Source organism: Trachypithecus francoisi, unplaced genomic scaffold (assembly GCF_009764315.1).
Source record: "Trachypithecus francoisi isolate TF-2019V2 unplaced genomic scaffold, Tfra_2.0 Lachesis_group8, whole genome shotgun sequence".
NCBI classification, from domain to species: Eukaryota; Metazoa; Chordata; class Mammalia; order Primates; family Cercopithecidae; genus Trachypithecus; species Trachypithecus francoisi.
The window spans coordinates 9,232,765-9,255,918 of NW_022681473.1; the positions used below are offsets into that span (position 1 = coordinate 9,232,765).

Genomic DNA, 23,154 nt, shown 5'->3' on the forward strand with positions numbered 1-23,154 from the left:
GTGTTCAGTAAATGTTAGCTGCTCCAAATGAATGAAAGAACTCATGACTTGCTCCCAAGTGAAATCCATTAAAAATCAGAACCATGGACAGATCAGAGCCTGTACTCAGGGAAGATTGACGGAAAAATCTCCGGTCTGATACGGGGTACCTGAGGCAAGAAGGAATCTGAGACCTTTCCTCTTGGATTAGTGGTTCAGTGCCCTCTGGGGGCATTCCCATCCTGTAGGAGAGACTATTCCTTGGGGACTGTAAGTGTTTGTGTGTGTGTTCCTGCAGAAATACATGCCATTTAAAAAGGTCTACAGCCCCGTTTTTCACAGCGGAGAATGCTGAAGTCTCTCCAGAGAGGCTAGTCCTGCCTCCACTACGTCTGACAGTGTGCCCAGGCCCTTACAAGTTTTCCTCCTTGTGTCTTGGCTTCTGTTTATCTGGTGAGGCAGTGGACAGGGAAGAGACTCCAGTCAGGGTAAAAATAACCTAGGACAGATCTCTCAATCATGCCAAGATTCCTGAATCTGACTCCCTGGGGTGGGCCTGGACCCAGTGTCTAGAACAGTTTCCATGGACGATTCTTGGGAACACTTGCGCCTCTAACAACCCGGTATTTTGAGTTAGATTCAAACACAAAACGTCGCCAAAGAGAGCCCTTCTGAAGGATCTCTGTGGTTGGGGAGGGGACTCCTGGGTTAGTGGTTCACCTCCTTCTTGGAAGTTTCACCTCCTTCCTGGTGTCCTCTGCTTCTGTCCTGTGACAGCCACCAGCCACAGGAATCAGCTCCTGTTACTAAAACTGCACAAAGGCCTTCAAGGTCTGGGCTGAGCCTGGAAGGATTTGGAGGCCTCTTTGAGCAAACCTATCCCAACCCATCACCTCCTCAAGCTCCACAAGGCTCATATCTGGATGGTCACTGGGTTTCACAGCCTTACTGTGAGCCAGATACCCAACACATAGAGAGGGAGTGGTGAACTGTAAATTACACTGCCCTAGGGGTGGGGGCAGACCCCCCTGCGCCCACCCCCAGGGTTGCCTCTCTGAGTCAGATCATTTCAACTCCCCATGGCCCCGTCAGACCAGTCTCTGGTTGGCCAGCTTTTCTGAGCTGAGGCCCGTTGCTTGGCAGGTGATTGACCTGGGAAGCCCAAAGGGAGGTGGCAGGGGTTGGGGAGCCCCAGGGGCTGCAGGAAATGGAGCTGTTGATTAAATGGCTCCTTCCCTCAGCCTTGGAGGCTAGGAAGCTGCACAGGCCCAAGAAGCAGCAGCAGCTCTCTAAGGAACAAGACCTGGTTCTGACCCTCTCCAGGAGATCATGGGTCTGTGGAGCCTTTCCCTAAGAACTTGGGCTGGCAGTTAATGGGGGCCCTATTCCCAGCACTCCATTCTTCCTCTGTACGTGCTAGGCTTCTTCCTAGGACAGGATTTGTTTTGTCCTCTGAGGCTCTTAGACTGTACTGCTTAGGGGGAGGAAAGCCAGTTATAGAACATGACCATGTGATCAGGGCCCCTCTAAGAAGCCTTTCTGGGAGTCCCTGGGAAAAAGGGACCAGGAGAGGACCGGGCACAGTGGCTCACGCCTGTAATCCCAGCACTTTGGGAGGCCGAGGCGGGCAGATTAGCTGAGGTCAGGAGTTCAAGACCACCCTGGCCAACATGGTGAACACCCATCTCTACTAAAAATACAAAAATTAGCCAGGAGTGGTGGTGCATGCTTGTAATCCCAGCTACTTGGGAGGCTGAGGCAGGAGAACTGCTTGAACCTGGGAGGCAGAGGTTGCAGTGAGCCGAGATTGCACCACTGCACTCCAGCCTGAGCAACAGTGAGACTCCGTCTCAAATAAATAAATAAATAAATAGCCCAGGCACGGTGGCTCACGCTTGTAATCCCAGCACTTTGGGAGGCTGAGGCGGGTGAATCGCCAGAGGTCAGGAGTTAAAGACCAGCCTGGCCAACATGGCGAAACCCCATCTCTACAAAAAAATACAAAAAAAATTAGCTGGATGTGGTGGCAGGCGCCTGTAATCCTAGCTACTTGGGAGGCTGAGGCAGGAGAATTGCTTGAACCCAGGAGGCAGAGGTTGCAGTGAGCCAAGATCGTGTCATTGCACTCCAACCTGGGCGAAGGATTGATACTCTGTTTCAAAAATAAATAAAATAAAGAAATAAAGAAATAAAGGGACCAGGAGAGGGTAAAGTAATCCTGCCTCCAGGTCAAAGGAGTGGGACAGTAGTCAAGACCAAGGACATCCGCTAAAGGGTCTGGTGGTCACATGGTTGTGATAAAGCACAGGAATGATGGGCCCTTGAGAGTGTCCAGGCCAGAGCTTGATTCTGAGAAGCACCTGAACTGTGCCCACAGCCACATGTAGGGACTGTTTCATCCAAAGTTTATCTGAGTATGGTCCCTTCTGCCAGCAGCAGCAGCACCTGGGAACTTACTTGTTCAAAAGGCAAATCCTCAGACCCCCCAGATCTACTAAATTAGAAACTTGGGGGCTTAGTCCAGCAATCTACAAGCCCTCTAGGTAGTTCTGATGCATGCCCTAGTTTGAGAACTAATACTGGTGTAATCTGACAGGACTCCAGAGCTGGATTGCCCAGGAAACTTCCTTCATTTGAAAATTCATCGATATTCATCAAACATGGATTAGCACCTTCTATGTGCTAGATCCCTTGTCAAGCCACATAAGAAGTGGCCGGCACGGTGGCTCATACCTGTAATCCAAGCACTTTGGGAGGCCAAGGCGGGCAGATCACAAGGTCAGGAGATCAAGACCATCCTGGTTAACAGGGTGAAACCCCGTCTCTAGCAAAAAATACAAAAAATTAGCCAGGCGTGGTGGCAGGTGCCTGTAGTCCCAGCTACTCAGGAGGCTGAGGCAGGAGAATGGCGTGAATCTGGGAGGCGGAGCTTGCAGTCAGCGGAGATCGCGCCACTGCACTCCAGCCTGGGTGACAGAGCAAGACTCCGTCTCAAAAAAAAAAAAGCCCAAAGTGGGGTAAATTGCAGTTCCCACCCTCTAGGCAGACTGGCCAGTCAACACAAGGAAAGGCAAAAAAAAAAAAAAAAAAAAAAAAAAACACCTGATCTTCTGGCTAGGGGGATTACAGAGGGCTTCTCAGAGGAGGTGGCATTTGGGCTGGGCCTTGAACAATAAGAAAGAATAAATAGGCAGAGAATGAAAATGAAGAAGCCAGGGTTCCAGGAACTTTTTTTTTTAGCGGCGGGGGGGGGGTGGGAGTGCGGGGGTCTTGCTCTGTCCCCTAGGCCAGACTGCAGTGGCATGATCACAGCTCACTGCAGCCTTGAGTCCCTTGAGTCCCTGGGCTCAAGCAATCTTCCCCCCGAATCTTCAGCCTTCTGAATAGCTGGGAATACAAGCGTGCACTTCCATGTCTGGCTAATTTTTTTATTTTTTTGTGGAGATGAAGTTTTACTGTGTTGCCCAGGCTAGTCTTGAACTCCTGACCTCAAGAGATCCTCCTGTCTCAGCCTCCCAACATGTTGGGATTACAAGTGTGAACCATCGCACCTGGCCTCAGGAACATTTTTCTGAAACCAAAATCCAACTTTTAAAAGCATCTTATTGCTATAGAGATAAATTCAATTACCTCAGCACAAGCTTCTTCGTAGTCTAACTCCTGTGTCCCCCCTCAACCCTATATCCTGCCACTCCACACCTGTTTCTTTCTTTTCTTTTCTTCTTTTTTTTTTTTTTTGAGACGAAGTTTCGCTCTTTTGGCCCAGGCAGGAGTGCAATGGCGCAATCTCAGCTCACTGCAACCTGCACCCACTGATTTCAAGTGATTCTCCTGCCTCAGCCTCTGAGTAACTGGGATTAAGGTGCATGCCACCTCGCCTGGCTAATTTTGTGGTTGGTTGGTTGGTTTGTTTGTTTGTTTTAGTAGAGACAGGGTTTCACCATGTTGGCCAGGTTGGCTCGAACTCCTGACCTCAGGTGATTTGCCCGCCTCCGCCTCCCAAAGTGCTGGGATAACAGGTGTGAGCCACCACACGCGGCCACCTGTTCCTTATATTTAAGTGACACTGAACTTCTTGGAGACAGACACATACACAGTGTGCTATTTTTTGTTGCCAGGCTTTTGCCATGTGCTGGCTGGCTTGACAGATCTGGTATATGTGCTTTGAATTCTGTTGTCATCTGCGAGCGTTGCTGTTGAAATGTTCCAGTATGGCAGGCTCAGTCTGAATCCATGTGAGTCTCTTTAGCACTGTAAATTGTTTCTGAGTTAGGGTATAGGTTTATTAATTCTCAAGAATCCCAACGGCCCATAAAAAAGGTGCTCAACGTTATTAGTCGTTAGGGAAATGCAAATTAAATCTATAACTAGATACCACTACACATCTGTTAGGATGGCAAAAAATTTTTAACTGAAAATATCAAGTGCTGGCAAGGATGCAGAGCAACTCACACTCTGCTGGCAGGAGTGCAGAATGGTACAGCCACTCTGGACAACTGCTTCGCAGTTTCTTTGTTTTTTTTTTTTTTTTCTTTCTTTCTTTTTTTTTTTTTTTGAGATGGAGCCTCTCTCTGTAGCCCAGGCTGGACTGCAGTGGTGTGATTTCAGCTCACTGCAACCTCTGCCTCCCAGGTTCAGGCAATTCTCCTGCCTCAGCCTCCAGAGCAGCCGGGATTACAGGCACGAGGCCACCATGCCCAACTCTAATTTTTGTATTTTTAGTAGAGACGGGGTTTCACTATGTTGCCCAGGCTTGTCTTGAATTCCTGACCTCGTGATTTGCCTGCCTTGGCCTCCCAAAGTGCTGGGATTACAGATGTGAGCCACCACGCTCGGCCCTCCTCCCCGCCATTTTTTTTTTTAATTTTTGAGACGGGGTTTTGCTCTTGTTGCCCAGGCTGGAGTGCAATGGCGTGATCTCAGCTCACTGCAACCTCTGCCTCCCGGGTTCAAGAGATTCCTGTGCTTCAATTCCTTGATTCACAGGAATCAAGAGATTCCTGTGACCTGAGTAGCAGGGATTGCAGCTGTGCACCACCATGCCTGGCTAATCTTGTTTTTGTTTTGTTTTGTTTGAGATGGAGTCTTGTTCTGTTGCCCAGGCTAGAGTACAGTGGCACAATCTTGCAATCTCGGCTCACTGCAAGCTCCACTTACCAGGTTCAGGCCATTCTCCTGTCTCAGCCTCCCGAGTAGCTGGGACTACAGGCACCCGCCACCACGCCTGGCTAATTTTTTGTATTTTTAGTAGAGACGGGGTTTCACGGTGTTAGCCAGGATGGTCTGGATCTCCTGACCTCATGATGTGCCCGCCTCCGCCTCCCAAAGTGCTGGGATTACCACAGTGAGCCACCGCGCCTGGTTGATCTTGTATTTCTACGAAATAGAGACGGGGTTTCACCATATTGGCCAGGTTGGTCTCGAACTCCTGACCTCAGGTGATCCGTCCACCTTGACCTCCCAAAGTGCTGGGATTACAGGCGTGAGCCACCGCGCCGGGCCCCTGTCTCTCTTTTTTTTTTTTGAGATGGAGTCTTGTTCTGTCGCCCAGGCTGGAGTGCAGTGGCACAGTCTCGGCTCACTGCAAGCTCCGCCTCCTGGGTTCACGCCATTCTCCTGCCTCAGCCTCCTGAGTAGCTGGGACTACAGGCGCCCGCCACCACGCCCGGCTCATTTTTTTGTATTTTTAGTAGAGACGGGATTTCACCGTGTTAGCAAGGATGGTCTCGATCTCCTGACCTCGGCCTCCCAAAGAGCTGGGATTACAGGCTTGAGCCACCGCGCCCGGCCCCTGTCTCTATTTTTAAAAATAAGATTTAAGTAAAAAAGTGGGAGTGTGTGTGCTGGAGTGCAGTGACGCGATCTCGGCTCACTGCAGCCTCGGCCTCCTGAGCTCAAGCGATCCTAAATTTGGGACATTAATGCCTGCTGCAGAACATGTCGCCGAGGAATAAAGGAAGGTGCCCTGCATAACGCCTGGCACACAGTAAGGACTCTGCAGTCGCTAGTTCCCCACGAGGCCACGCGAAAGCAGGCGCGAAATAAACAATAGACTGGTAAATCCGGGACGGACCTGAAGGCGACGTGGCATCCAGTGGGTGGGGCCGCGCGCGTCCTCGGCAGCGACAATGAAATGCGCACGCGCAGACCACGGCCAGGCCTGCGCGTGCGCAGAAGGCCTGGCGGGCGCGCGGCACGAGCTCCGAAGTCGCTGAGGAGCAGGCCAGCCAGTCCCTAGAGCTGACTTCGTTCGAGGTTGGCGCCCGCCCTTTTCAGAGAGCACTTATTAGTGGGTATGCTGGCCGGGGCCACTTTTCTGAGGCCGAAGGATTCCTAGTCAGTGTGTGAGACATAGCCTGGCCGAGCCTGGAGCCACCTGGGGCTGAGGTAACGGCACACGACAGCCCGGGGCCCTCGGGAAGTTGTCTTAGCGTTTCTGTTATTTCTGAGGGAAGTTTCCGGGCCGGGCCCCACCCTCTGCCGCCAAAGTGCAGCCCCACCTGCCCCCTGAGGTCCCATTCTCAGCGCCGGGCTCCCGGGATACCCAGCAAGCTCGCCCAGGGTGCAGGCCGTGCCACTGCAGGGCTCCCACTGGGAGGCCACGGGACTGGCGCGGGTTGCAGGCCGGGAGAGTGCAAGGGAGACCGGGGGGTTCCAGGCCTCTGCCCCTTCCCTCGGGCGAGTGACCGGTACAGAGTCCGGGATCCCTGTCATCCGCAGACTCCAGAGACTGCCCTTTCCCCACTCCACACCCAGCGCCTCTCCCTCCTCCTCGTCCTCCTCCCCCCAACTCCCTCCCAACTCCTCCTCCTCCTCCTCCTCTTTCTTCCTTCTTTCCCCACTCTACACCCAGCGCCGCTCCCTCCTCCTCTTCCTTCTCCTCCTGCCCCCAACTCCCTCCCTCCTTCTCCTTCTCCTCCTTCTCCTTCTCCTCCTCCTCCTCCTCCTCCTCCTCCTCCTTCTCCTCCTTCCTTCTTCGTTCTTCTTTCCCCACTCCACACCCAGCGCCTCTCCCTCCTCCTCTTCCTTCTCCTCCTTCCCTCAACTCCCTCCCTCCTTCTCCTTCTCCTCCTCCTCCTCTTTCTCCTCCTCCTTCCTTCTTTCTTTCTTGCTTTCTTTTTTTCTTTCTTTCTTTCTTTCTTTTTCTTTCTTTCTTTCTCTCTCTCTCTCTTTCTTTCTTTCTTCTTCTTCTTCCTCTTCCTCTTCTTCCTCTTCTTCTTTCTTTCTTCTTCTTCCTTCCTTCCCTTCTTCCTTCTTCTCCTTCTTCCTTCTTCCTTCTTCTTCTTCTTCCTTCGTCTTTTTTATTTTTTTTTGAGACGGAGTCTCGCTCTGTCGCCCAGGCTGGAGTTCAGTGGCGCGATCTTGACTCACTGTAACCTCCACCTCCCGGGTTCAAGCGATTCTCCTGCCTCAGCCTCCTGAGTAGCTGGGATTACAGGCGTGCCTGGCTAATTTTTGTATTTTTGGTAGAGATGGAGTTTCACCATGTTGGCCAGGCTGGTCTTGAACTCCTGACCTCAAGTGATCCACCCACCTCTGCCTCCCAAAGTGCTGGGATTACAGGCGCCCACCACCACACCCGGCTAATTTTTGTGTTTCTAGTAGAGACGGTTTCACCATGTTGGCCAGGCTGGTTTCGAACTTGTGACCTTGGTGACCCACCCGCCTCGGCCTCCCAAAGTGTTGGGATTATAGGTGTAAGCCACTGTGCCCGGCCACACCCCACCTTCTTACCACACACTTTCCCCAGGAACTAAAGTGCTCCTCTGATCTATACTCACCCTCCAACCCTGGCCTAGCAGTTGCCATGAAAACAAGATTTTTTCCATTGAAACATTGCCTGTCACATCATGTCTTGATTTGAATGAGTTTCTGGCTTTCAAATGCCTGATTGCACCTTGCAAATAAGTATGAGTCACGGCACTGAGATCTCTGTGCTGCTCCCCAGAGCCTTGATTGAATCTTGGCATTTGGGCAAGTGGACAGAAAGATTCCAGCAGGTATCCTTTGCTGAACATCCTTTTCTTTTTCTTTCTTTTCTTTCTTTTTTTAAAATAGAGTTGGCTGGAAATGGTGGCTCATGCCTGTAATCCCAACACTTTGGGAGGCCAAGGCGGGTGGATCATGAGGGCAGGAGATTGAGATTATCCTGGCCAACATGGTGAAACCTTGTCTCTACTAAAAATACAAAGATTAGCCGGGTATGGTGGTGGGCCCCTGTAGTCCCAGCTACTCAGGAGGCTAAAGCAGGAGAATTGCTTGAACTGGGAGGTGGAGGTTGCAGTGAGCCAAGATTGCACCATTGCACTCCAGCCTGGGCAACAGAGTGAGACTCTGTCTCAAAACAAAAAAAGAAAGAAAGTAAAAAAGATGGAGTCTTGCTCTTGTCATCCAGGCTGGAGTGCAATGGCAAGATTTGGGCTCACTGCATCCTCCGCCTCCTGGGTTCAAGCGATTCTCCTGCCTCAGCCTCCTAAGTAGCTGGGATTACAGGCGTCTGCCACCACACCTGGCTAATTTTTGTATTCTTAGTAGAGAGGGGGTTTCATCATGTTGGTCAAGCTGGTCTCGAACTCCTGACCTCAGGTGATCCACCCACTTTGGCCTTCCAAGTGCTGGGATTACAGGTGAGAGTCACTGCGCCCAGCCCATCCTTTCCTTTTTTGAACTCTAGTTCCTTCATGCGTGCATCTGCAGGTAGGAAGCCAGTTTCCAGCAGTCTATGTAGAATCTCTCTTTGGCTCTCTGTTTGGCATCTCAAACTTAAGCGTGTCCAGATACAGACTCAACATCTTGCCCTCAAAAATTTATTTTATAAGGCTCCTGTTTTCAGAAATGGTGCTTTTACCTCTTCAGTTAGTTGCTCAAGCAACCAGGAGTCATTGCTCTCTCTCCCCTTATAAAGTCACCAAGTCATTACTGAGTCAGGAGAATCGCTCGAACCGGGAGGCAGAGGTTGCAGCCAAGATTGCACCACTACACTCCAGCCTGGACAACAGAGCAAGACTCAGTCTCAAAAAAAAAAAAAAAAAAAAAAGACAGTCTTGCCTGCCTCAGCTTCCCGAGTAGCATCTTCCAAATCAGTCCACTTTTCCTCATCTTTACTTTTATCACTCTAGACCAGGCTACTATCAGCTTCTGCCTGAGCCGTAGGAGGCTCCTAGCTGGTCTCCTTTCATCTGTTCTTGTTCGGGTTGTTTCCCACATTGCAGCCATGAGGGAATTTTTTTTTTTTTTTTTTTTTTTTTAAGTCACAGCCATCTGGTCATGTCATTTTTTATTATACCCTTCAGTGCCTTCTAATTGTTCTTACAACAGATTCCACAGTCCGTAACCTGGCTTATAAGGAAGGCCCTCATCCCTTCCCTATAATTTCTCCCTAGATGATCTCATCATCTATTCCAGTAGTTTCACATACCATCTAAACACTGGTGACTCAAATGTATATTTCCGTCCTGATTTCTGTCCCTTACACATTAGGAGACTGCCTCCTCAGTGTATCCACTTGGATGTCTCATAGGCCTCTTAGACTTAAAACACAACTACTGATTTCCTCTGCTCCCTCCCACCCCAAATCTCTTTCCCTAGAATTATTCCCCATCTCAGTAGAATATGTACTATTGTCTACCTAATTGCAAAGGCAAAAAACCTGAGAGCCATCCTTGATTCCCACATCTAGTCCATTAGTTAGTCTAAAATATATCTCACATCTAACTATTTACTAATTTCTAAAATCCCAAGTCCAAATCAGCAGCATCTTTCTCCTGGACGACTACAGAAGCTTCTTAACTGGTCTCCCTGCTTCTCATCCTGTCCCTTTACAGTTCATCTTCCTTTCAGTCACCAGATGTTTAGATATTTTGACCAAGCCTGGTGGCTCATGCTTGTAATCCCAGCATTTAGGGAAGCTGAGGTGGGCAGATCACTTGAGCTCAGGAGTTCGAGACCAGCATGGGCAACATAGTGAAACCCCGTCTCTGCAAAAATTAGCTGGGTATGGTGGTGGGCACCTGCAGTCCCAGCTATTTGGGAGGCTGAGGTGGGAGGATTGCTTGAGCTTGGGAGGTTGAGGCTGCACTGAGCTGTGATTGTGCCGCTGTACTCCAGCCTGGGTGCCTGAGAGAAATCTTGTCTCTAAAATAAAATTAAAATAGATATTTAGATATTTATAAAGCATGCATCAAATCATTTATCTCTCCTTTATAAGATCCTTAACATAAAATCTGACTTTTTATGATGGCCTACAAACTTTACATGATCTGGTCCCTGCCTAACACTGTCTTCATCTCCCTCCTCTCTGTCTTCATTTTCAATGTTCTAGCCACACTGACCTTTCTGTCCGTTAAACTCATCACAGACATCTGCACTTGCTGGTTTTTCTGCTTGGAATGCTTTTTCCCCATGATCGTTGCTCCTTTCCATGAAGGCCTCAAGTCAATTGTGATCTCTTCTGAAAGGCCATCACTGGCCATACTAGCTAAAGCAGCCTTCTAGTCATCCTAAATAAAACCAAATATTATTTTCTTCATGCTACTTAGAGTACCTCAATTTATATTTATTTATCTATTTATATGTTGAATGTTGCTCTCCACACCTCCTAAAATGTAAGCCCTTAAAGACAAGGGATCATGTCTCTCTTGTTACTTACCATATTAGTGTCCAGAACAGCGCCTGATGCACTGTAGGGTCTCAGATATGTGCTGACTAACTCACTTATATGTATAGTCTCACCTTGTAGCACTGTCTTTCTTGCCTGCTGTGTTTGGGTTACTGTACTTCTCTCTTTTGAAAGTGCCATGCTTTTTCTCAACTGAGTACTCTTGTACCTGCTATTTCCTCTACCCACCCCTGAACCCCCATCCACTCTCCATTTGTGCCTCACTAGCTCATATTCTTCCTTTAGAACTTAGTCACTTAGAGTAGGCTTCCCTAACATGTTACGGGGAAATCAGCACTTAGTTTCTTTTTCTTTATTCTTTTTCTTTTTTTGAGACAGAGTTTTGCTCTTGGTTGCCCAGGCTGGGGTGCAATGGCATGATCTCAGCTCACTGCTCCCTCTGCCTCCCGAGTTCAAGCGATTCTGCTGCCTCAGCCTCCGGAGTAGCTGGGATTACAGACACCACCACCACACCCAGTTAATTTTTGTATTCTAGTAGAAGTGGGCTTTCACCAGGTTGGCCAGGTTCATCTTGAACTCCTGACCTCAAGTGATCTACTCGACTCAGCCTCCCAAAGTGCTGAGACTACTACAGGTGTGAGCCACCATACCTGGCTTTTTTTTTTTTTTTTTTAATAATAGAGACCAGGGCTTACTGTGTTGCCCAGGCTGGTCTCAAACTCCTGGGCTCAAGTAGTCCTCCTGCCTCAGCCTCTGAAAGGGGGATTACAGGCATGAGCCACCACACCTGGCCAAGCATATCTTTCTATAAACCAAGCAAGTACAATTCTTTTTTTTTTTTTTTCAAGACAGAGTCATTCTGTTGCTCATGCTGGAGTGCAGTGGTGTGTATCAGCTCACTACAACCTCCATCTCCCAGGTTCAAGTGATTCTCCTGCCTCAGGTCCCTGAGTAGCTGGGATTACAGGCACCTGCCACCATGCCCGGCTAATTTTTATATTTTTAGTAGGAACTGGGTTTCACCATGTTGGTCAGGCTGGTCTCGAACTCCTGACCTCAAGTGATCCGCCCGCCTCAGCCTCCCAAAGTGCTGGGATTACAAGGCGTGAGCCACAGCATGCCTGGCCACAAGTACAATTCTTATCTCCTCAATATCTCACCAGAATTGGATTAAGGTTAGTAAAATTTGCCCTGTTTATATAAAAAGTCATTTTCTTTTTTCTTTTCTTTTTTTTTTTTTTTTTGAGATGGAGTCTCACTCTGTGTCGCCCAGGCTGGATTGCAGTGGCAGAATCTTGGCTCACTACAACCTCCGCCTCCTTGGTTCGAGCAATTCTCCTACCTCAGCCTCCCAAGTAGCTGGGACTACAGGCTCCCACCACAATGCCTGGCTAATTTTTGTATTTTTAGTAGAGACAGGGTTTCACCATGTTGGCCAGGCTGGTCTTGAGCTCCTGATCTCAGGTGATCCTCCTGCCTTGGCCTCCCAAAGTGCTAAGATTACAGGGGTGAGCCACTGCGCCTGGCTGTATCAATTTTTAAAGTTGCTTTCTTTCTCTCCAGCTAAGAATATTCTCTCCACCATTTGCCCTTCTGAAACTACTGCTGCTGCTTTTTTTTTTTTTTTTTTTTTCCATTTTTAATCTTCTTCCTTACATGTACTGCTTCAGGGTAGCTCACCCAATGGTGTAACCAAAAAAATGAAATATCCCTCATTGCCTGCAGTTTTACATCCAAGTACTTTTTGGGTTCCTGGGGTTGGTAGGATTTTTAGAGTGCTGCAGTGAATTCAGCATGATGTGAATTCTAATGGACAGGTTGATGTTCATAGTAACAAGCCACAACTACTGGACAGGGCGGTGAGATAAGACACTATTGCATTTTCAGAATAAGGAGCACATCCTGGACCTATTGGCCAAAGGTAGTTTTTCATTAGCTTTTATGATGGTTAAGGTGAAAGGGAAAGATGCATTTTTGTGCAAAGAGTAACTTAAGAGTAACTTAAGCCGGGCATGGTGGCTCACGTCTGCAATCCCAGCACTTTGGGAGGCCGAGGTGGGCGGATCAGGAAGTCAGGAGATCGGGACCATCCTGGCTAACACAGTGAAACCCTGTCTCTACTAAATATACAAAAAAACAATTAGCCAGGCATTGTGGCAGGCTCCTGTAGTCCCACCTACTTGGGAGGCTGAGGCAGCAGAATGGCGTGAACTCAGGAGGCCGAGCTTGCAGTGAGCCGAGATTGCGCCACTGCACTCCAGCCTGGGCAACAGAGGGAGACTCCCTTTCAAAAACAAAACAAAACAAAAAATAAGTGCAAAGAGTAGCAAAGAGAAACTAAGTTAACTTAAGAGGTTAATTTAGACTCCCTTCTAGTTTATTGAATTACCTACTGAGGCCTTTTGATTTCTCTTCAGAACAGCTTCCTTGTTCTCTGTTAGGTTTAGTTATTCCCCATACCCCCAAACAAGGTTTAGTTATTCCCCCTACTCCCAAACAAAACAAAATTAAATCTGACACGGTTCTAAGAGCAAATCCATTCCTGTACAAATGGCATTTTAAAGGTTGCATCTTACCAGAAAGGGCAGGAAGAAACCTATGAGAAAACAGAATGATGTCAATAAACATGGAAGTATTCTGGGTAGTCTTATGTCATTAGTCTCTTCCTGTTCCATATTTTAACACTTACATAAAAGACTTTAACACTTACAAAAAAGACAAAAAAGACTTTATCCAGTAACCTGTGTACTAAGTACTAGAAAAAACTAAGTACAGGCCGGGCGCGGTGGCTCAAGCCTGTAACCCTGGCACTTTGGGAGGCCGAGACCATCCTGGGTGACATGGTGAAACCCCGTCTCTACTAAAAAATACAAAAAACTAGCCAGGCGCGGTGGCGGGCGCCTGTAGTCCCAGCTACTCAGGAGGCTGAGGCAGGAGAATGGTGTAAACCCGGGAGGCGGAGCTTGCAGTGAGCTGAGATCCGGCCACTGCACTCCAGCCTGGGCGACAGAGCGAGTCTCCGTCTCAAAAAAAAAAAGAAAAAAAAACACTAAGTACTAAGTATAGAAAAAACAATTATACATGCATTATTTCACTAATCATCCTAATCACCTAATCACCGTGCAAGGTGAGAAAACAGAATAGATAACGGAGCTGGATGACAAACAAATGTGGATGTAACTCTTTATGTCCAAAATTATAATTCTAAGAAACTTTAATCAAAAAGCTTACATTAGGCCAGGTGCAGTGGCTCACACCTGTAATGCCAGCACTTTGGGAGGCTGAAGTGGGTAGATCTCTTGAGCTCAGGAATTCGAGACCAGCCTGGCAACAGAGCAAAACCCCATCTCTACAGAAAATAGAGATGCAATTTTCTACAGAAAATTGAGATGCCAAGGCATGAGAATTGCTTGAACCTCGGAGGCAGAGGTTACAGTGAGCTGATATACTGCAGCACTTCAGCACTTCAGCCTGGGTGACAGAGCGAGACTCTGTCTCAAAAAAAAAAAATTAAGTTTTGCTTTGATGTCTTTGTATCCAGAATGAATTGCCTTTGTCACGTAGAGTGGTGAGTGTGACCAGGGTTACAGTTTGGTAAAATGACTGACCGAGTGATATGTTGTAATGAAAAACGCGTGTATCAAAGAAGTCAACAATCTTGAGGGGCTAATCCTGGATTATGTGACTTTGTGAAGTCATTTCCTTCTTTGGAAAAGTCACTTCCCTCTTATCCCCACCAAAATGGAAGGCATTTCCAGCTATAAGTGTTCATGAATCTCTAGTTGGACATACAGGCTGAATCTGCTTCAGCAAAGATGGACAGACCTCTGAGACCAGCCAAGGACTTTTTTTTTTTTTTGAGACGGAGTCTCACTCTGTCACCCAGGCTGGAGTGCAGTGGCGCAATCTCGGCTCACTGCAAGCTCCACCTCCTGGGTTCACGGCATTCTCCTGCCTCAGCCTCTCTAGTAGCTGGGACTACAGGTGCCCGCCACCACGCCTGGCTAATTTTTTGTATTTTTAGTAGAGATGGGGTTTCACCGTGTTAGCCAGGATAGTCTCGATCTCCTGACCTTGTGATCCACCTGCCTCAGCTTCCCAAAGTGCTGGGATTACACAGTGTGAGCCACTGTGCCTGGCCCACCCAAGGACTTTTGAAAGTGGAAGGAGGCTGGGCGCAGTGGTTCACACTTGTAATCCCAGCACTTTGGAAGGCTGAAGCAGGTAGATCAACTGAGGCCCGGAGTTCAAGACCAGCCTGGTCAAATCCTATCTCTACTAAAAAAATAAAAAACTTAGCCAGGTGTGGTGGCGCATGCCTGTAATCCCAACTATGTGGGAGGCTGAGGCAGGAGAATCACTTGAACCTGAGAGGCAGAGGTTGCAGTGAGCTGAGATCATGCCACTGCACTCCAGCTTGGGCAACAGAGTGAGACTCTGTCTCAAAAAAAAAAAGTGGAAGGAGCAGCCTCATTTCTAAAACATGGGTGTTGGATTCATAGCGTCAGTGAGATTTTCCTGTTATATTTTGTTACCCACACTCATTAGTGGTCTTGAGATGGGGTCTTTCTCTGTTACCCAGACTGGAGTGCAGGGGCACAATCTCAGCTCACCGCAGCCTCCACCTCCTCGGGTTCAAGCGATTCTCTTGCCTCAGTCTCCCGAGTAACTGGGATGACAGGCACCCACCACCATGCCCGGCTAATTTTTGTATTTTTAGTAGAGATGGGGTTTCACCATGTTGGCCAGCCTGGTCTGGAACTCCTGACCTCAGGTGATCTGCCCGCTGTGGCCTCCCAAAGTGCTGAGATTACAGGTGTGAATCACTGCGCCTAGCCTAGTCAGTGTATTTTGAATAAATGCTATGGAAGCTCTTTTATTTCTCAACACTGTGAAAGACTTTATCAACTATCACCAGACATATTTAGTAGCGGAGTACTAAATCATCAGCTCCTTCTGCCTCAGTAGTCAATATTACTATCCTCATATAGCATTTGGCCCTGCTTCAGGTTCTATGCACTGACCCAGATGTTTATGTGAAGCAAATTACTAAAACCTTGAAAAATAATTTTCCTTGAAGCATTAGACCCTATGTGTCATTTACATCTAATTCTTGGGTATTTTCAAGGAAAAGTTCTTGATTGAAATTTGTCAGATTTTGCATTGAGATTAAAGCTAATCAGTTTTGCATGTGTGTGCTCTCTTTCTCAAGAGTTGATTTCCTGGAAAGTACTGCTCTCTTGAATTTGCTTTTTTTTTTTTTTTTTTTGAGATGGAGTCTCACTCTATCCCCCATGCTGGAGTGCAGTGGCACGATCTTGGCTCACTGCAACCTCCACAACCTGGGTTCAAGCAATTTTCATGCCTTAGCCTCCCAAGTAGCTGGGATTGCAGGTGCCCACCACCACACCCGGCTAATTTTTATATTTTTAGTAGAGACGGGGTTTCACCACATTGGCTGGACAGCTCTCAAAGTCCTGACCTCAGGTGATCTGCCCACCTCGGCCTTCCAAAGTGCTGGGATTACAGGCGTGAGCCACCATGCCCGGCCTTGAATTTGCTTTTCTAGTGAAGCATTAGGGAGAAACTCTTCAAATCTATCATAATGGCTAATATTTATATAATACTCTGGAATTTACAAAGTAGCTACTTACAGCATTATCTCATTTAATCCCCACATTACAGGGGTCGTTGGAATCCCCATTTGTAGACATGGAAACTAGGAAATGAAGAAGTTAAGTGACTTGCTCAGGGACTGATGACTAATAGAGGCAGAAGCAGGACTCAAGCCTTAGTCCTCCAATTCCAAATCTTATGTCTTTTGCACTATCCCATACTGCCTGTAAGTTTTCTTCCTTTGTTTTAAAGCCATCATTTGTGGTCACCTAAAAATGTGAGGAGAGTCTGACCCTTCATATGCAAGATCTCATCAACTTAATAATAGTTACTGGGACGTAGTATCACCATGGCCACAGTACTCAATGTTGGAAAATAACCCCGTGAAGTATTTGAACCATTACTCCTATGTGGTTGTTTGGGATACACTGTCTAATCTTTATTTTCAAATGAGGTAATTAGTGTATGGTGTTTGTTTCTGAATCGGGCAGCCAGCAATTAACAGGAACAGGCCCTAGCTAGAAGAGGGCTGTTTTTTATTCTTTCAGACAGCCAGCTGTGGTACAGCACATGAAATTTCCTCTTTGGACTGTCATTTCGAGCAAATGTCCTTCATTTCCTTTGCTCTGATGCCCCATCTCTCTGTTGGGGGTGGGGCGGGAGGCAAGTTATTGCATCCTAGTAGAATCCCCTGGCCAGATGGCAGTGGCTCATGCCTGTAATCCAGCACTTTGGCAGGCAGAGGCAGGAGGATCACTTGAGGCCAGGAGTTCAAGACCAGCCTGGGCAACATATAGTGAGACCCTGTCTCCAAAAATTTTAAAAATTAGCTGGGCATGGTGGTATACATCTGTAGTCCTAGCTACTCAGGAGGCTGAGGTGGGAGGATCACTTGAGCCTAGGAGATTGACGCTACAGTGAACTATGAGTACACCACTGTACTCCAGCCTGGATGGCAGAGCAAGACCCTGTCTCTTAAAAAAAAAAAAAAAAAAAAAGAACAAAAAAAAAAGGGCCGGGCACAGTGGCTCACACCTGTAATCCCAGCACTTTGGGAGGCCAAGGTGGGCAGATCACGAGGACAGGAGATCGAGACCATCCTGGCTAACACAGTGAAACCCCGTCTCTATTAAAAATACAAAAAAATTAGCCGGGCGTGGTGGTGGGCTGCTGTAGTCCCAGCTACTCTGGAGGCTGAGGCAGGAGAATGGCATGAACCTGGGAGGTGGAGCTTGCAGAGATCATGCCACTGCACTCCAGCCTGGGCGACAGAGCGAGACTCGTCTCGAAAAAAAAAAAAAAAGCCAGGCTCAGTAGTTCATGCCTATAATCCCAGCACTTTGAGAGGCTGAAGCAGGCAAATCACCTGAGGTCAGGAGTTCGACACCAGCCTGGCCAACATGGTGAAGCCCCGTCTCTACTAAAAATATAAAAATTAGCTGGGCATGGTGGCATGCGACTGTAGTCCCTGCTACTCGGGAGGCTGAGGCAGGAGGATCACTTGAACCTGGGAGACAGAGGTTGCAGCGAGCCGAGATCGCACCACTGCACTCCAGCCTGGGTGACAGAGTGAGACCCTATCTCAAAAAAAAATCAAAAACAAAAACAAAAAGAGAATCCTCAGAAGAATTAAGAGTTAAGTTTCTGTGGCAGCAATGTAAGTCTCACCAGGTGGGCTCACTGCCTACTGAGAAGAGTCATCTGGCACTAAAACATCAAAACTAGCCTGGGTTCCTGCCATGCCTTTGGCATGGGGCATCAGTTTTTTTCTCAGGATATGATCACTATTTCCCCTCTGGGGACTTTGCAGTTGGCACAACTGTTTCTTTTCATTTTTGACTGCAATTCTAGTCTAAATAGTCTCATGGGCTCTGGCTCCAATCTCCTGTCATTCTAATCCCAAGCAGCCAAGATCAGACACTGGGGTATCTCTTTACTGGCAGCCCCAGACTTGAACTTTGGAAATTGTGGGAAATTCCATTCTTTGGGCACGTAGAACTTGTGACTCTTCCGTAGAAGAGTTTCTACCATAGAAGAGTTTTCCCTGCTGAGTAGAAATGGCATCAGAATAATATGGAGAAAAGTATAATGAAAATAGTCCTTTATGTGTATATGATATTTTACTACTTAAAAAGTGATTTTGTGTTTATTATCTTGTTTTTTCTTCCTTATAATCCCAGGAAGCAGACTGGCAAAGTGGTTAAGGATATCAGTTCTGGATTTGTATTGCCTTAGTTTAAATTCAAATTCCAACATTCATACAGCTATGGGCAGTTTACTTCATCCCTCAGTGCCTCAATTTCCTCACCTATCAAATTTAGACTTACAGGCTTGTTGTGAGGATTAAGTGAGATTAAACTTAGAATAGGGCATGGCAAAAGTTGTTATTGAGAGTTGTTATTGTGTAAGTAAGAAAACCAAGGCTTAGAGAAATTAGGGACGTTGGAATGAGATTCAAACTCAGATTCTCCTTATTTTGGGCCTGTTCTGTTGACTCCATCTCAGCTGCCTCTGAAAGCAGTACCATGTATATTTGTATACTTGTACTAATGAATATAACTAGTTTTGATCCTTAGGAACTCTGGATCTCCTCTAATTATTTATTTTTATTTTTCCCATCTCTTTCCTTTCCTTAACTTCCCACAGAGAGTGGACAGAGATTCTAGAACAGGAGAAATAAAACAGTAAGTGCTAGGGGTATAGTAGGCACTCTTGGGACACAGGGAAGCCTCACAAGTAGGGGAGAGGAAGAATAATTGATAGATCTAGAAAATAAGCCATTCCTTGGTGCCACTCAAAAACATTAGTATACACCCTTATTTGCTACATTGGTTGTGGCAGGAAGTTGTAGTAATATCTTAATTTCATCTATAATTGATAGCAAACATCCTCCTAATTGGCCTGTAATTAGTGTATCCTTTGGATTGTGTCATTATTTAACTTGAGCCCTCTGTGTATCCACTGAGATTCCAGTGAAAGTAGGGATGGGAGAGAAGAACAGATTCAAGAGATACTTGGGAGAAACATTTAATTCTAACAAAGACCCTGTGAGTCATCAGGGCAGATACTAGTATCATTAGTCTTCTTGAAGAGAAATGATTTGCACAAGGTCATAAATGATCAAACTTGAATTCTGGGCTTTTAACTGCAAGCATAAAGATTATCCCAACACACTGTATTTTCCCCATGCAGGTAGGAGAATGCTCCAGGTGATGATCCTGGTTCATAGGCAATAGTGATGAGTGTTGGACATTTTACTCATGAAGAGATGTTACAGATTGGGCAGGTTCCCTTTCCTGTAAATAAGGAATAATCATTAGCTTTTTAGTAATTCTCTAATATTTCTATTTTATTTAGGCTATCGTTTGGGAGCAATGAGTTTAAAACCCTTTACCTACCCATTTCCAGAGACGAGGTTTCTTCATGCAGGACCCAATGTGTATAAATTCAAAATCAGATATGGGAACAGTATCAGGTAATTTCAAAGGTTGGAGGGTAGCCTATGTAAACACCAGTTAGTGCTAGTGCATTCCCACAGGTCACCTCTTCTCTATCTTCACCCGGTTCAGGAGACTAGGTCACCTCTTCTCTACCTTCACCCAGTTCAGGAGACTGGTAAAGTAGCATCTTGCAGGACTGTCTTTCCCAGGAATTTTATATTCAGTATATATATTATTCATACGAGTTTCTAAATTAGGGACAACCTTTTTTTTTTTTTTTTTTTTTTTTTTTTAAAGAGAAGCAGATCTCTGTGTTGTCTAGGCTAGTCTCAAACCCCTGACCTCAAGCAATCCTCTCACTTCTGCCTCCCCAAGTGTTGGGATTATAGGTGTGAACCACCTCACCCAGCCTAGGACAACATATCTTTGAAGCAGTGTTTCTCAAAATTTTACATCTCAGGGCCGGGCATAGTAGCTCATGCCTATAATCCCAGCACTTTGGGAGGCCGAGGTGGATGTATCACTTGAGGTCAGGAGTTCAAGACCAGCCCGGCCAACATGGTGAAACACCATCTCTACTAAAAATACAAAAATTAGCCAGACATGGTGGTGGGAGGCTGAGGCAGGAGAATCGCTTGAACCTGGAAGACGGAGGTTGCAGTGAGCTGAGATTGTGCCACTGCACTCCAGCTTGGGCCTCAGAGTGAGACTCCGTCTCAAAAAAAAATTTTTTTTTTCCGTCTCAGGACTCCCTTGCAATTTTTCTTTCTTTTTTTTTTTTTTTTCCAAGACAGGGTTTCACATGTAGTCGTGTAATTTCCGCAGCCTTGACCTGCTGGGCTTAAGGGTCAGCCTCCAGAGAAGCTAGGACTACAGGCATAGTGCCACCACACCAGGCTAATTTTAAAATATTTTTGGTAGAAATGAAGTCTCACTATGTTGCTCAGGCTGGTCTCAAACTCCTGGGCCCAAGGGATCCTCCCTCCTCAGCTTTCCAAAGTATTGGGATTCCAGGCATGAGGCACCCGCACCCAACTTGCACTCTTTAAAATTATTAAGGACCCCAAAGAGCTTTTGATTAATCTGTCAATATTTGTCATAAAAATTAAAGCAAAAATTTGGCCGGGCGCACTGGCTCAGGCCTGTAATCCCAGCACTTTAGGAGGCCGAGGCAGGTGAATCATGAGGTCAGGAGTTTGAGACCAGCCTGGCCAACATGGTGAAACCCTGTCTCTACTAAAAATACAAAAAATTAGCTGAGTGTAGTGGCAGGCGCCTATAATCCCAACTAACTAGGAGGCTGAGGCAGGAAAATCACTTGAACTCGGGAGATGGAGGTTGCAGTGAGCAGAGATGGGCGTACTGCACTCCAGCCCAAGCAACAGTGTGAAACTCTGTCTCAAAAAAAGAAAAAAAAAAATTAAAACAGTTTATTAATTTAAGAATAATATATGCAACAAATATGGTATTATTAAAGTTATATTTAGTGAGCCGGCCAGGCATGATGGGTCACGCCTGTAATACCAGCTACTCAGGAGGCTGAGGCCCGAGAATCACTTGAAGCTGGGAGTTGGAGGTTATAGTGAGCCGAGATCACGCAACTGCACTCCAGCCTGCCCGACAGAGTTAACCTCCATCTCAAAAATAAATAAGTAAAATAAAATTATATTTAAAAATTGAGAAGATTGGCATTATTTACATTCCTGGGATTTACCCCAGGGGTACCAGGGTGGTTTCAGCATGTAAAAACCAATCAGTCTGGGAGCAGTAGCTCACACCTGTAATCCCAGCACTTTGACAGGCCGAGGTCAATAGATGACTTGAGGTTAAGAGTTCAAGACCAGCCTGGCCAACATGGCAAAACCCCATCTATACTAAAATTACAAAAAAGCCGGGTGTGGTAGCATGCACCTGTAGTCCCAGCTATTCAGGAGGCTGAGGCAGGAGAATCGCTTGAACCCGGGAGGCGGAGGTTGCAGTGAGCCGAGATCTTGCCACTGTACTGAATTTGATCAAACCCAGCACCTCACCCTTTCATGATGAAAACACTCAATTAAAACACACACACACACACACACACACACACACACAGCTGGGCGCAGTGGCTCACACCTGTAATACCAGCACTTTGGGAGGCCGAATCAGACAGATCACCTGAAGTCAGGAGTTCAAGAGCAGCCTGGTCAACATGGTAAAACCCTGTCTCTACTAAAAATACAAAAATTAGCTGAGCATGGTGGTGCATACCTGTAGTCCCAGCTATTCGGGAGGCTGACAGGAGAATCAGTTCAACCTGGGAGGCAGAGGCGGCAGTGGGCAGATCACGCCACTGCACTCCAGCCTGTGCAACAGAGCGAGACTCTGTCTCAAAACAAAGCAAAACTATAAACTAGAAATAGAAGGGAACTTTTGGGTAGGTGCAGTGGCTCACTCTTTTTTTTTTTTTTTTTTTTTTTTTTTGAGACGGAGTCTCGCTCTGTCGCCCAGGCTGGAGTGCAGTGGCGCGATCTTGGCTCACTGCAAGCTCCGCCTCCCGGGTTCCCGCCATTCTCCCACCTCAGCCTCTGAGTAGCTGGGACTACAGGCGCCCGCCACCGCGCCCGGCTAGTTTTTTGTATTTTTAGTAGAGACGGGGTTTCACCGTGTTAGCCAGGATGGTCTCGATCTCCTGACCTCGTGATCCACCCGCCTCGGCCTCCCAAAGTGCTGGGATTACAGGCTTGAGTCACCGCGCCCGGCCAGTGGCTCACTCTTATAATCCCAGTACTTTGGGAGGCTCAAATGGGAGGATCACTTCAGCATAGGAGTTTGAGATCAGCCTGGGCAACAAAGTGAGACCCCATCACTACAAAAAATAAAAGAAATTAGCTGGACATGGTGGTTTGTACCTGTGATCCCAGCTGCTTGGAAGGCTAAGGCAGGAGGACTGATTGGCCCAGGGAGTTGAGGCTGCAGTTAGCCGTGATTGCGCCGCTACCCCCGGCCTGAACTGGGATGATTTGTAACATGATGTTTCATTGGTGGTTTGGAACATTTTGGTTCACTGAATTACGCACATCCTCCAAATATTGATATATTTCATTATACAGTATCGAAAAATATTTGTTAGTATCACTATAATCTTAAAAGTGTTGACGTATTTGGAAACTGTCAAACTCAAAATGGTGGACGGAAACTTTCCAAAATTTAAATTTTCACTTGAAAGCCCAAAATTTATTGTTGACAAGTATTGTTAGTTCTTTTCCTTGAGTTGACATGCCTATTTTATTCATTTTTAAGAAAGTGTCTGTCAAACTTCCAAGTATGAATAACAACCATAGTTTGTCTGTTAGCTGATCATTCAAGTAAAATATTCCATGAAGAAAAGCAGACAGTTCAGTTTGCAGCTTAAACAGTCACACAAGTGAGTTTCCCTAAAATAACCATCATATTTTGGTATGCAGCAGAAGCGCTTTATGCATACTTCGTGTTTTATCACATAACATTTAAAAAGATATGTAG

The 23,154-nt window shown here is 46.8% G+C and overlaps 1 protein-coding gene across 9 annotated transcripts in view; it reads left to right on the forward strand.

Annotated features, from left to right (window-relative positions):
* The window catches only part of MAJIN (membrane anchored junction protein), a 42,625-nt gene that overhangs the window by 750 nt on the left and 18,721 nt on the right, over window positions 1-23,154 (forward strand). For 3 of the 9 annotated variants that reach the window (XM_033204107.1, XM_033204108.1, XM_033204109.1), the window contains exon 1: window positions 6,139-6,366. The exons of 1 other annotated variant lie outside the window; for it this stretch is intronic. Coding sequence is in view for 4 of the 8 variants with exons in the window: in XM_033204103.1 (XP_033059994.1) it covers window positions 19,588-19,688 (101 nt within the window). In the remaining 4 variants the exon portion in view is untranslated. Of the gene's footprint in view, window positions 1-6,138; window positions 6,367-19,570; window positions 19,689-23,154 lie in introns of those variants that run through there. 5 more of the 9 variants (XM_033204102.1, XM_033204106.1, XM_033204105.1 and 2 more) reach the window with 4 other exon arrangements.